The sequence below is a fragment of the Cavia porcellus genome, unplaced genomic scaffold (genome assembly GCF_034190915.1).
Source record: "Cavia porcellus strain 051 isolate PalLab524CR breed Dunkin Hartley unplaced genomic scaffold, mCavPor4.1 scaffold_2, whole genome shotgun sequence".
NCBI lineage: Eukaryota > Metazoa > Chordata > Mammalia > Rodentia > Caviidae > Cavia > Cavia porcellus.
The window spans coordinates 37209856-37225003 of record NW_026947485.1 but is presented as its reverse complement, the minus strand read 5'-3'; the positions used below and the strand labels follow the sequence as shown (position 1 = coordinate 37225003).

Below are 15148 nucleotides of genomic sequence, written 5' to 3'. Positions count from 1 at the left end.
CTCCCTTCCATTCTCCATGCCAGGAGTCACTTCAGCCAAGGTTAGTGTTCTCTCTCTCTTTATGCTCTACTGTACTATAGTTTGTTTAATATTTTTGTGGTTAAGAAAGTACATATGGTTCAGAACTGATTGACCATATTTGTATTGAACCAAATATGATTCATTTGAAACCAATTTAGTTTGCAACTAATTAAGTTCTCAACCAGAATTGTGGAAAAATTAAGTTGTGAACTGATGTGTCACTGTTTTCTAAGGAGTGGTATACCTAAATCAAATGATAACTCTGTTTTTAGTTTTTTGAGGAGTCCCCATACAGATTTCTATAGTGGCTGTACTAATTTACATTCCCATCAGAAGTGTATAAAAGTTCCCTTTTCTGGGGCTGTGGGTTTAGCTCAACGGTGTAAGTGCCTGCTTGGCAAAAGTGAGGTCATGAGTTTGACCCCTGGCACCAAAAACAAAAGTAAAAAAAAAAAAAAAAGAGTTCCCTTTTCAGTAAATCCTTGCCACCTTTTGTATTCTTGATGACATCCATTCTGATTGGGGTGAGATGGTTTCTGAATGTAGTTTTGTTTTGCACTTTGCTAATGGATAAAGGTGATGAGTAGTTTTTCATAATGAGCATTTGTAGTTCTTTTGAGAAGTGTCTGTTCATTTCATTTTCCCGTTGATTGAACTGTTTTATTTTTCTGGTATTTTTTTGAATTGTTTGTTTATTCTAGATAATTACTCTTCTGTTGGAAGAGTACTTGGCAAAATGACATTCTTTACACTAAAAAGACTAGAAAAAAAAATCCCAAATTCATATGAAAACATGAAAAACCAAGAATTACCAAAGCAATCCAAAATAAGAAGAGTAGCATTTAAGGGATCATGGTATCTGATTTCCAACTATAGTACAAAGCCGTAGTAACTAAAACAGGATAGTACAAAAGTACCTCAGTTTATGAACACTTTTATTTGTGAGCAGTTTAGTTCACAAACAAGTGTTTGCCGAAATTTTGTTGTTTTTTTGCAAACTCTGCATTGGGTGACAGTTGTAACTGTGGCCATCACCCCCCCACCACACACACACACAACATGGATTTGGCCAGCTTTTCCAGAATTGTGAACTGAGGTACAGGGTACTAGCACAGAAATAGATGCATAAACCAGTGGAACAGAACAGAGAACACAGAAACAAGCCCATATGAGTATAGCCATCTAATTCTGCATAAAAGAGCCAAAAATGTTGTAGGGAAATACAGTTTTTTAAATAAATGATGATGGGAAACCTGAACATTCACTTGTAGAAGATTGAAATTACATTCCTGTCTCTCACCCTGTACAAAAATCAATTCAAAATAAATCAACCTAGGTATAAGAACTGAAACTTTAAAACTACTAAAAGAAAACATAAGGGTAACACTTGAAACCATAGGGACAAGGCCAAGCCTTCCCAAATAGGATTGTAGTAGCACACAAGATAACAAGAATCAACAAATGGGACTACATCAAATTCAAAATCTTTTGCACAGCAACAGAAACAAGGATGAAGAGTCAGCCTACCAAGGGGACTTTTAAAAAATTATGAGCATTTATTTTATCCTAAACACACCCGATACTGTGCTATTAACAAATTCAAGAGAAGGTTGGTTTCATCTTACCTAATTTCTTTCTGGTTGGAAGACTTGGTATTTAAACTTTGAAAGTAATCTCCTCTGTCAGCCTTACTGTAAATGCCTTCAGCTATACTTGACTCTATTCTTGTTAAAACAAGCTAATGTCAATGTACAAAGCACTGCTTATAGAAGCGTGATGTATTTAGTGAGCTGTGAGGAAGAGGCATTTCAGGAATAACAAAAGATATGAAAGTGACTTAAACCCCTTAGCCACAGTTTTGATTTTATGGATTTAGTTAGGTGCATTTAACTGTAATGAACAAGTTAAATAGAAAATTCTATCGTTTTAGAAAAAGGAATGAGGAGCCAGGCCTTGTGGCTCGTGTCTGTAATCCCAGCACTCGGGATGCTAAGGCAGGAGTATCCCCATGAGTTTGAGGCCACCAGAGGTATATAGTGAGTTCAGAGCTAGCTCGACCTACATTGTGAGACCCTGTCCGGGAGAAAAAAAGAAAGAAAGAAAAAGAAATGTGAGCATGCTACATTTATAACTTTTTATGATACATTATTACAATTGTTTTATTATTAATTACTATTAATTTCTTGCTCCAAATTTTAAAATAAACATCATCACACATATGTATGGAAAAAAAATAGTACTATATATATATATATATATATATAATTTTCTGCTATCTATAGTTTTAGGTATCTGTTGGGGTTCTTGAAATGTATCACATTGTACATGAAGGGGACTATAACAATACTATACGAAATTCTTCAAGTTTAGAAAATAGTTTCATATATTTAGATGTTTTAAGGTTTTTCATCTGATAAATATAGTCCTGAAAGTAAAAGATTTGGAAAATAAAAAAGTACAACATGTTAAAAATCATCTTAATCCTGACAACCTAAGAAAATTACTTTTGGAGGGAGGGTGTGCTGGGTGTTGACCTAGGACCTTTGCACTAAGTTACATCCTCCGCTGCTTTTTATTTTTGGTTGTAAGACAGGTTTGCTAAGTTGCTAAATTGCCCAAGCTGTGCTCAAACTTGAATGAAAGTGTTGGTCAAAAAAGCAACGAGCATTTAATTTTACCCACAGTGTTGAGAATCATGTAATGATCACAGATGAGATTCTTTAATTAGAATTGTTGCCCCGAGAAATTTTGAAAGAATTGCCTCCAGTGGATTTTTCAGTTTTCTTTTAAGATAGAGTTACATAATGGTTAAGGAAAAAGAAGAGATGGTAACTGTTCATAAATGAACATAGGTGAAATCAAGCAGACACAATGTTAAATACACTGGTTCTAACAATGTATCACAGAATTTAGAAGAAATTTCAGGCCCATCGAACCAGTGAAGCTTAGTTGTGCATATGGGTAAATTTTTTGAAGTCTAGGTGTTTATTGAATAATTTTATTTAGTTTTTAAAAAGTGTTTAAAAACCTTTTATGTCTTTTGTTCAAAGTGAAACATTTCGTTACTGTTTTATTTCTATATAATTTTAAGTATACTATTAATATTTTTCACTGTTACATATTATTGTGAATAGGAGTCTCCACGCAAATTATCTGAATAAAATTTCCAACTCTTATAATGGAAGAAGAATTTTGTTTAAAAAAAGGGCAAGAATGGGTAGAAAGGCTTACCAGCAAGTAAATGATATACTATAAACTCTCGAAAATAAGTTGTAAATATACTTACTCTTTTTTGCTGTAACAATTTAAATCTAAATACTATTTAGAGTGTTTATTTATGTATTTTTTAATATTGTGAAAGGTTTTTTTTTGGTACCAGGAATTGAACTCATGATCTTGTGTTTGCCAGGTAGGCGCTTGTGCTGCTGCGCTAAATCTCTGGCCCAAGAATGTTAATTTTAAAAGAAATTTTATTTTTGTAAGAATTTGAGAAATTGCAATGGTAAAGAAATTTGATAAGTATATGGGATGGAATTTCCCATTACAATAAGCCAGAAACACTTGAAAGATGAAAAGGTTTGTTACAACTGAGCTTCATAAATTACCCAGAAAAAAAAAGAGATTCAGGAGATCTATCTAAATTGCACGACACTGACAAGTATACAAGTTGTGGAAATAGTTTTACATATAACTTTTTTTTTTACTGACAAATCTTTGCTTGTTTTTACTGACAAGTCTTTGCTTTCAGTGACAGAAAGTAAAATGCATTTTCAGGTTGAAATCAGATTCAAAAGAGAATTTATAGTAAAAATAGCTATGAATTATGATGCATTTGGGTACAAGTGAAATAAAACCCCGAGTTTAGTAAGGAAATATTACTATATCACATAACAAGTCCAGAGATAAGATAAATTTTATGATTGGTTGATATTCTGTCCAGTTTTCTTTATCTCCATTCTATTATCATTATAAAATGTTATCATTATTATTTACCTCTACAAATTGACATTTGTAGTTGTGCATTGCATATGGATATGAAAATGTTTAGAAGAATAAAATTAGTTTATTTTTTTCACCTGTATGGTCTGCTTAGAGAACTGGGTTCTATACTATTGCTAAACAGATGTTTTTGAAGGGTGTGAGTTGGGCATGATAATCATTTATGGTAGGAATACAGTTAAAACAACTAGTGTAACAACTCTTTATAGGAAGTAGATTAAGAATATATTGATGAGAAATTTAGAAGTAAGGATAGTAAAACCTGAATTCTAACCCCACTAAAGAGCTATGTGATTTTGGTTAAATTTTTAAACTTTTCTAAATATGTATTTCCATATATGTAAAATAGAGATGATAATGCCTAGTTCTTAGGGTTGTTTTTAGAATTGAACCAAAGAAGTAAAGCAGCACAGGTTCAACATTTGGAAAGTATTCAATAAGTAATTGTTCTTTACACAGCAAAAGAAATGGCTAATGGAATGAAGAGACAGGCTACAAAACGGTAAAATATATTTTGCCAGATACTCCTCTGACAAAGGAGTAATATTTAGAATATATAAAGAACTGCCCAAAAATTAGACTCCCAATTAAAAAACCCAATTTAAAAGTAGGTATCAGAAATGAATAGAAACTTTTCAAATGGAATACAGATGGCCAATAAATACATGAAATAATGTTCACCATTGATGGCCATTCAAGAAATGTAAGTTAAAACAACACTGAAGTTCTTTCTCACTGCAAAAAGAATGGCTGCCATGAAGAAATCAACCAATAATAAATGCTGGCAAAGCTGTGGGGGAAGAGGAAATCTTCTCCATTGTTGATGGGCTCATAAGCTGAGGAAGACATATGGAAATCAGTGTGGAGATTCCTCAGAAAACTAAAGTAGAAATTCTGTTTAACCTAGGTACTCCTTTCTAAGTATCTTCCTAAAAAAATTAAAACATTTTATCACAGTGATATATAAATGCCCATTTTATAGCAGCACAGTTCATAATAGCTAAATCTTGGAACCGCTTATATATTCATCAAAAGGTGAATATGATATTTATGGACAATGGAGTACTATTCTCCAAAGGATAAACTTGAATCATTTGTAGGACAATGAAGGTTACCTTGAGAGACCATAGTATTAAGTGAAGTAATTCAGATGCACAAGCTTAAACATTGCCTGGTTTCTTTTACATGAAAAACTCATTATGTTTACAAAGTATAAAATAAAAGACAGATAATAGGAAAGAAGGGGGGAAAAAAAGACATTGTAATCCAGTGTGGACCATGTATCTAAAAATGTATTTTTACTTAGTGTAATTGTTTTACATATTTTATATCTTCTTTGGCCTGTTAGTCTGCTTTTCAGTCTGTATATATGATAATTAACTTTATGAGGTCTTGTAAATAAGTGAATCTGATACTGAAAAAGTAAAAGATAGAGGGAGGGGTGAAAAAGAAGGGAATTAAAATACATTATGTACATGTATTAATACCCTAAAGTGAGTGTAGTCATTATGTAGTAAGCATGCACTAATAAAAGTAAAAAAAAAAAAAAAACAGTTCTGTTACACTGCTGGAACTTTTGCTGCTATGTAATTTTGTACTGAAAACAAAATGAAACAAAAAACCCCTATGTAATAATGGATATGTTTTCTTGAAGATATATTATAAAGTGCCTACACTAAAGATATTAGTCTTCCATTCCTTTTTTAGATATGTTGTATCATGGTAACAAAAAAGCACTGACATTAACCACTGTTGAGAGGAAGAGATTGGAGTGCAGTGAATCAATTTCATTTGAGGGTATAAGGATTAAAAATGTAGTAAAATAAAGATAAGTGATGGGAGATCACATAATGGAATTAAAATTTTTCTGGTCTTTATCCTTTCCTCTTTCTATTGTATTCATACAAATGCCAGAAAGTTTTTCAAGGCTGCGCATATCTGTATTTCAGTAACTTTTAAAACATTTGTTCAAGTTATTTATAAGTTGTCTTATTTTTTATTTCTGATTTATAGCCTAAAATCATCTTTCAACTTTTTTTCCAGATGATTCCCCTTTTCTTCTTGCTTGGTTTCTGTTTATATCCTTTGTTAATACCCCATAGTTACCATATATAATATATATTATGCATTATATAATAGATGCAATAATTTTGGGAAATATAGTACATTAATATGATCTGCCACTAATGCAATTTATGTGGTTATGTCAACTAACACTTTACTGTTCATATTTAAGGAAGCATGAAGTGATGTATATTTTATGAAAATGCTGTTGTATTAGTGAAATATTTGTAATTACTTTTAATGTAGGCCTCCACATTTTAATCTTTTTTTTCCTTTAATAAAAAGTCTGGCTAAGATATAATTCTTTGTTACTTTTTGATATTTGTAGATGGCTTGTTCAATCAGTATATCAGTCAACAGGAATATAAACCACGATGGAGTCAAATCATTCCCAAAAGCACCAAAGGTAAGACATGCCTTCTATATTGGTGTAGTTTGTTGTTAGCATCTCAGTCCTTAGTAATATAGCTCAAGTGTCATGGTACTCTGTTTATAAAAAGCAGGCATTTAAAACAACATGTGTGTTCCTTAACTCGATTGCAGCATAACATACACACACACACATACACAGAGGCGTTTTTTGTTTTGTTTTCTATTGGTGTGTATTAAACCTATGGTCTTGTACCTGCTGGGCAAATTTTCTATTACTGAACTATGTTCTCAGCTCTATTTTTAAACTTTTACTTTAACAAAAGGTTGGTCAGTTGTCTGTATCCCTCCCACCCCAAAATGCTATCATAAGTGCTTTCTGAAAGTATATTAAAATTATGATTGGGCATGGTGATACATGCCTGTAATCCTAGCACTTGGCAGGCTGAGGCAGGAGGATTGCTGCAACTTCTAAGGCCAGCAAAGGCTACAAAGGGAGTTGAAGGCCAGCCTGAACTTCATATGAGACACTGACTAAAAACAAACAAACAAACTGAAAGGTTGAAGTATATATGTTCCTGAAAACTTTTTTTAAGTTCTGCAGAATTGCTCTCTAACCTTAACAGGGCTTCTTAGAAAAACAAGGGAACACCATTATCAATGTGTGGGACCTCTAACTGGATACTGAAAAACACAGTATAATCTAATAAAAATATAGTACAGTTAAATCTTTACAGGCATTTTTCTAGAGTACCATACTAAATTTGGAACTTTAAGTTTTGGGGTTTATGCTTTTTTATTTGAAGTATGATCCCAGAGGACATTAGTTTCTCATAGGGACTATTTTTGTCAATACTTAGAGTCTGGGTCAGAGCATTAATCCATTTTCATAGAGGGGGATTTTTTGTCTCTTGTTTATCTGTACTAATTAAATTATTTTTATAAAGAGGAACATTTCTGTCACTCCTTATCTGCATAAACCGCTTTGCCAGAGAGTTCTTATAGTGACAAGTGTAACAGCTTCTCATTGTACTACTTTCATTAAAGGAAGAAAATTATATGGGATATTCACTTGGTACCTGAGACTTAATATATTACTAAGTCTTAACTAGGGAAAGCTTTCCTTTCATCATATTAGACACTAATATGCAGAGAAAAATTATTCTTGGACTTCCCATAATTTCTGCATTAACATGAACATCATTCTACTTTACCAGTCATATGTAAGACAATTTTCTTAAAAGACACATGTATATTTGGAAAATGATGAACTTTAAAAATTACATAAAATGAAAACAAATGCATTGTATTTACTTAATCATTTCTTGAAAGTGACAGTACTGACAGGGAGGGGAAGAAGAAAAGGGCAAACCTTTAGTGACATTGAACTGAAGAATCTAAAAAGCCACCTATTAGAAATGAAAAAGAATTTCCAGTGAATATGTGAATGATTGGCCGTCCAATATAGTGGTAACCAGGAGGCTTTGTTTTCTGTCACATTTTCTTTATATAGTCACATACTGTGTAACAGTGTTTTGGTTAATGATGATTCCATAAGTTTTTAGGGAGCTAAAAATTCCTACCATTTGGTATTTTTACTGAAATTCTTCTGTGTTCAGGTATGTTTACATGCACAAATACTGAACATCGTGTTACAGTTGCTTACAACATTCCGTATAGTCTGCAATAGTTATGGCGAACCTTTTAGGTTTTTTAGTAATACAAACAGCCCACTCTGGCATGCATGCCACAGGTTCATCACCACTGTTCTACAGGTTTGTAGCTTAGGAGCAATAGGCTTTACCTTTGTAGCTAGACATGTAATAGACTATACCATCTAGGTTTGTGTAAGTATACTGTATGGTGTTCACACAGTGACATATTTCTTAGAACATTTCTTCATTTGTAAATGGTATGTGACTATGTAGGAACTTGCATTTCAATTGTTTGTATAGTAGCCCTGTGAAATTAATAAAAAGATAATAGTTCTCAAGTTTACATAAGTGAAACAAGGAACCTTATTAGTCAAGTTATGTCTTTCAGTCAATGAGAAAATTGTTAAGAAGACACAGGCTTTCTTTTTTTATTTTAAGATATTGGAGTTCTATAACCTTTTGAGTCATTCAAATGAAGTTATTTCTTCATTTACATGACTTAGTATAAAGTTGGATTAGATATAAATACAACAGTCATTTTTCCCTTCAGAAGTTTAAAAACACTATGATTTTACTTGCCTACTAAGCTCTGAGTAAATATAAAAATCAAAGTGAAGTAAGTCATACAGTTTCTCAGTATTCAAAATAGTTCAGAAAATCAAGTAGGGTGTTTCTGAAGCACTGTTACAAAATAAATGCAATAAAAATTATTAATATAAAACTTAATCATCTTAGTTTTCTGTAGCTACTGTTAATGAACTTTAAAACTGCTCATTATACTAAGAAGCTGTGTCTGGAGTAAAGACATGAGACCTATTTTTGTGTTTTTTGTGTACCTTCACTTTGACATTTCAGTACTATAATTTTGAGATTTTTGTCTTAGTCTTTTTTAGAATATCCAGTATCTTTATTGATTTACGGCATTGTTCACAAATAAACTGAGAATAGCTTCTGGTTGTATTAATAGCCTGAAGGCAACTGAGAGGAAGATCACAATAAATACAAACATAGATTTAAGTTGTACTGTTTTTAATGAATGCTTTTACTAATTTTTAATAGGTTGAAAGAGTAAATGTGGGTTATTTTTACTGTCTAATACAGATTTATAAAGTTATTGTAGATTTGCAGTTATTCTTTATTGTTGTTTTAAAATAAAACATTGTTTCTGGTTTAGGTGATGGAGAAGATAACCGGCCAGGAATGAGAGGGGGTCATCAGATGGTTATTGATGTTCAAACAGGTTGGTAATACTTACAGAGGAAAGAAACATCTTTTGAAAAATTATGTGTGTTGGTTATTTTTCTCTTCTTGCAGGGACAAAAATATTAAATAGTAAAGGAGAAAAGGTGTATTTATCTCATAGTTTATGGAAGTTTCAGTCCATAATCAGCTGGGTTCTGAGCTAATTGGGCACATTACTGTAGGCAGCAGTTCATGGCAGCAGGAAACAGCAAAAGCAGCATGAACAAAAAGGGAGAAGCATGAGAGCAAGCCTCTTTCTCTCCCTTGTACTGTAGGCAGGCTACCCGCCCCAGGTCGGGTATAACACTCATACCCATAATCCCGGCATTGGACCATGAATTAATCACAAACTCTACAAACCCAATTCGATGACTGAATGAGGCTTTGGTGAGACATCTAGACACAAACTATAACATTATGAATTGTTTTTCAAGGCCTCAACATAATTCTAAGAGTTAAGGTATTATTACACATTAGTAGTAAATTCAGTTATTACTGCCAGTACCTCATTGACTTACATTTTCAAATAACAGATAAAAGTGAATATGTAAAAATAAAGGAATATACTTCTTTTTATTCATTATAAGGGTTAAATCTTACTGACTATTGCTAAGTAACAAAGAAAATACGCACTGGCTGTAAGCCAGTGAATACCTAACCAGAGAGTGTCAAGTGAGGTAGAAGAGGCTACTGCACAAATGAAATTACATTACCTAAAAGAAGTGTATTATGAGCCCTTTATTTGTGTGTGTTGCATATTCAAGGAAAATGAAGTATTTCTGGATTTTTAGTGTATGTATTATATTTTAATATAATCTAAGCATTATTAGAGTTAAAAATCAAGACTTTTTATATCAAAGTAGACAGTGAAGTGTTAAAAGATTGCTGTGATTGAGATGTAAATTGGAGAAATATTTATTCTCTAGTTTTCTAAATGTTTAGAAAAGAAACTGTTTGTGAAGGTCCTTTAAGGTACAGAGACCTGATTGTAGAAGCCACAGGTTTTTCAATATGGGTAGTTCTTTTTTTTTGGTAGCAGGGATCGAATTCATGACTTCATGTCTGCTAAGCAGGCACTTACGCCGCTGAGCTAAACCGCCGGCCCAAAGAGAAGAATTAGCTTGTTATGACGAGAGAAAGAAATAAAAAACAAAAAAACCCTGGAGGGTGGGGATGGGAAGGTACTGGAGCCAGCAGAATAGCAAAATGCCACACTTTGTGACATGACCTTCTCTTCTCTAACCAAAATCTTAGATGTTTTCTATAGTAAAGTTGATTCGGGAATTTTCTTTTCTTTGTGTTTTTTTTAAAACAAGTCCTTGCTATGTTGCCCAGGCTGGCTTCAATCTCCTGGGCGAAAGCTGTCTTCTACCTTAGCCTCCTGAGCAGCTGAAACTATACACTGTATAGGCATGTATTGTCATACCTGGTTCGATTTGGGAGATGTATTGATTTATCAACTGATTTTTATAGACACTGATGAGCTGGCTAGGTTTGGGTTCCAAATTGAGGAGGGCAGAAGTATGATTGCTTCTAAGAAATCAATTTGTCTATGTAGAAATACAAAGAAGTGTAAGTAAAAGGTGCCCTGGACTTGAGTAAGTCATAAAGAATGTTTTAAACTTGCAACAGAATGGCCAGGTGTCCTGGTATATGCCTGTATTCCTAGCTTTGGGATGCTGAGGCCAGGCAGGAGGATCACTGAGTTTAAGGGCAGCCTGTGCTACATAGTAAGCTGAAGACCAGCCTGAACTACCTAATGAAACCTTGACTCAGAAAGAAAAAACAAGCAAGCAAATTCCAAAAGATTCTGAAGTTATGGTTCTGGTTAAATTTAAACAGATATCTTATGAATGCCAGTGATCCAAGAACTTGCTCTGAATGAAAAGAAACAAGAGAACCCAAAAGATACTATTCAAAAGTCTATTAACTTATACCTTGTCATTTCTAGTCTTTTGTTTCAGCTGCCCATTATTGTCCAGTTGTCTTTCTGCCATTATTCTCTATTTTTTTTTAGTGTTTCCATGTGTACTTATGTGAAACTTCATAAATGGACTTTAAGAAAGTTCACAATAATCTTGAAATGGTGTGCAAAGTTTCTGTTTCTTACATATTTTCTAGGGAGATTCACTACCTATGTAACTACCTGTGATACACACATGACTGTCCCATTGGGCGGCTTGTACCACTGGTGTTCAAGCCATCAGAGTGAAACATGGATTATGGCTGTGTGGTGAATATGCTAAATGATTAGAAAAACACTAATTTTTGACTGCTGAACTAGATATTGAAATATAATTTCAAATAAATACCTTACTTCATATGGATATTGTTCAGTCTTTTTTAAAATTCTTTTAGGAGTTTAACCGGTACTCAGAATGATACAAGGCACTATTGGGTTATGAGAGGTGTTATAAACTGACTTGCATTCTTTTAAAAAAAATTATGAAGAAAATGAAATAATTTCATAACAAAATAATAAGCGAATAACTATCATTAATACACTGTGCATCGTAGTTTTAAAAGTAGTCACTCAGATCATAAGACATAGACAAAAAGACTTTTGCTGGCAGTTGTGGTGGCACAAACCTGTAATTCCGCCATTTGGGAAGCTGAGACAAGAGGATCACTGTGAGTTCGAGGCAGCCCAACCACACAGCAAGACCCTTTCTCAAAAAAAAGCTGAAAACTCTTATCAAGAACAAACAAGCAGATAAGCACTCAAAACTTTCTTTTCAATGAACAAAGAGAAATTGGTAGTATAAATGAAACAAATTAAATGTATAGTAATTTTGAAATGTTATTTGAACTTCTTTCCGACTTCCTATTTATCTTTATTGTTTTGTTCTTTGTGTGTTTGAGTTTCTATATAAGACAAACCATTAAAAGCTTGTGTTTCTGACTTATTTCACTTAATATTATATTCTCAAGTTGCATCTGTTTACCTATGAATGCTTCAAGTTAATTTTTCTTTATGGCAGACTAATACTCCATTTTAACAAAATAAACCGAGTCAAAAACAGAAGCAGACAGCCCTTGTAGAAAGCTCTGCTTGAGAAATGATGATAGCATTGGCTCATCCAAGAATGGTAGTAGTAATGCTGAGAACTGATCAGATTTTGGGTGGGTTTTGGAAGTATCTGCTATGATTAGAATTTATCCCCCAGTGATCATTTATTGACGTTTAATCCCTGTTGTGAGGTGTGAAGAGTGTGGAAAGCCAGGCATGATGACACATGCCTGTGATCCCAGGACTCAGCAGAATGAGGCAAGAGGATCACCACAGTATCCAGCCTAGCCTGGGCTGGCTACATACTGAATTCAAGGCCAGCTTGGACTACTGAGCGAGACCCTGTCTTTAAAAAAAAAAGAGATAGAGTAGAAATTTAATACAACTATGGTATTTTTAGAGTTGAACCTTTGGAAAGTAATTAGGGTTGGCTAAATTCACCAGGGTGAAGCCCCATTGGTTGAATTACTGATGACTATAAAAGAGGGAGAGACCAGAGAATACTCAGATACTCATGCAGGCTCCCTGCTTTTCAGGGACCTACTTATGACTTGGCTGTCAAGAAAGCCATCATAGAAATGCAGCTTCTTGACCTTGAACCTCCAGAACTGTGGACCAAAATAAAGCTTTTTTTATTAATACTCATCTAGTCTGTGGTATTCTTACTGGCAACAGAATACACTATCATATAGAAGTGACAGGGTTTGCTGAATTGCACGTGGAGTGTCAGAAAAAGATGTTAAGGTAAACCATTAACATTCTGACCCAAACAATTAGAAAAATAGTATAGCTGTTCTATAGGGATAAAACAGGAGGGTCAGATATGTTGAATTTTTTGGCACCTGATTTTAGGTAGATTAAGTTTGAGATGCCAATTAGATATCCACATAGACGTAAGCAGCAGACTGTTAGTATGGGGTGTAGGAGTCATATCTTGAATAATCATCTCTGCCCTACATTTGTATAACATTTTGTTGTTCTTACCACCACCACCATCAGCAGCAGCAGCAGCAACAGCAACAGCAGCAGCAGGAGCATTATATGATACAGGGAATTGAACCCAGGTCCTTTGCACTGAGCCATATCTCCAGCCCTTTATATTTTTTATTTTTCATTTTGAGACAAGGTCTTGCAAAGTCACTAAATTACCCAGGCTGGTCTCAAATTTGTACTCATTCTGCCTCAGGCTCCCACAGTGCTAAGATTATTTTCACTTACTCCCTCTGTGGTTTCAGAGTTGCTTATATAGGTGCTTATATCCCATTCCTATTTGTTGAGCTCCGCAGTCCCAGTGTACTTATCAAGGGAGAAAGGACAAGAATTTTGTCTAATTTGTTTTTATGGCCATTGAGCTTAACAGGAAGTAGATATGCTTTAAATATTTTTTCAAATGAATAAAATACCCAAAATTCATTTCCCTTCAAGTTAAAAGATAAGTACTTAACTTGGAAACTATACTGACATACTGCTATAAATCTTGATAAGTGGATCATGTCTTTTTTTTATGTTAAAAAACAAAACAAAGAATAGAATTGATACGAAATTTCAAAAAAAAGTAAGGAATTAACACTAACATATTGCATTTTGTTATCTCAGAACTAGTTCAGATTACAAAGTCTAGACACAAAAGTAATCAGTGACAGCACAAACTGTTCTTTTTGATGAATTAAGAGAAAGTAGTAGTATAGTTATCTATCTAGCATACATACACATACATTTACATATGTTTACCAACACATATATAATCTTGTCCTTTCTTCCTTTTTTCCTTTCCCCTATCCCAGTAGTTCTGTCCTTTTGAGTACTTCCTTTCCCTTTCATTATTACAATATCTATGTATATTTTGAATCTTACTACACTTTCAGATTTTTTTTTATACAAGGGAGTCAATATGATATTTATAAATGTAAGTTTGATTCATTTCACTTAGGAGTATGGTCTCAAGTTGCATGCATTTACCTGTAAAAGCCTCAAGAATATTCTTTTTATAGCTGTGTAATATTCCATTGTATAAAAGTATTGTATCTTTTTTATCCATTCTGTTGTTGATCAACATTTGGTTGTTTCCAAGATTTAGCTATTACAAATTGTGTTGCTATAATCATGGGTACACGTATATTGCTGTAGCGTGACATTTTCAGTTTTTCTGGGAAAATACTGAAAAGGGGAATAGCTGGGTTAAAATCAGCTTCTAATCCTAGTTTTTTTGAAGAATCTCCACATTGATCTCCACAGTAGTTGCACTACCCTACAATCCCTCCAGCAGTGAGAAGTGTTCCTTTTTCCTTACAGCCCTGCTAACATTTGGTATTGGTTGATTTCTTGATGGCAGCCATTCTTTCTAGAGGGAGCTGGAATAGAATCTCAGTTGTTTTAATTTGCATTTCTTGAATGACCAGTGATGTTGAGCATGTTTTCCTGTATGTATCATCTTCATCTGAGAAATGTGTGTTCATTTCAGATGCTCATCTTTGGATTGGGTCTTTGATTTGGGGGGCCAGATGTTTTTCAGTTCTTTATATGTTCTACATATGAGTCTTTGGTCTGAGGTATAGCGAGCTAGAATTCTTTCTCGTTTGTGGGTTTTCTCTTCACTCTGTTGGCAATTTCTTTTGAAGTACAAAAACTTTTTAATAAGAGATCTTAGTTGTTGATTCTGAGAGTGGATCATGTCTTGATGTTCTTTGTGCATTTAAATTTCTCACAATCTGGCTTCTTCTTTTGCAATCTTTGGACCTTTGAGAGACTGAGTGCCCAAAATGCAAGCCAAAACCCATTTACTTATTGC

The 15148-nt window shown here is 33.7% G+C and overlaps 1 protein-coding gene and 1 non-coding gene across 7 annotated transcripts in view; one reads left to right on the top strand and one right to left on the bottom strand.

Annotated features, from left to right (window-relative positions):
• Mkln1 (muskelin 1) overlaps positions 1-15148 on the top strand; it is a 317153-nt gene that overhangs the window by 231781 nt on the left and 70224 nt on the right. For all 6 annotated transcript variants that reach the window (XM_063234205.1, XM_063234200.1, XM_063234188.1 and 3 more), the window contains 2 exons: positions 6413-6490; positions 9283-9348. In XM_063234205.1, the coding sequence (XP_063090275.1) occupies positions 6413-6490; positions 9283-9348 (144 nt within the window). The remainder of the gene's footprint in view (positions 1-6412; positions 6491-9282; positions 9349-15148) is intronic.
• LOC111756259 (small nucleolar RNA SNORD45) lies at positions 9782-9865 on the bottom strand. Its single transcript, XR_002790737.1, has one exon. It is a non-coding gene; the product is annotated as a small nucleolar RNA SNORD45 (small nucleolar RNA).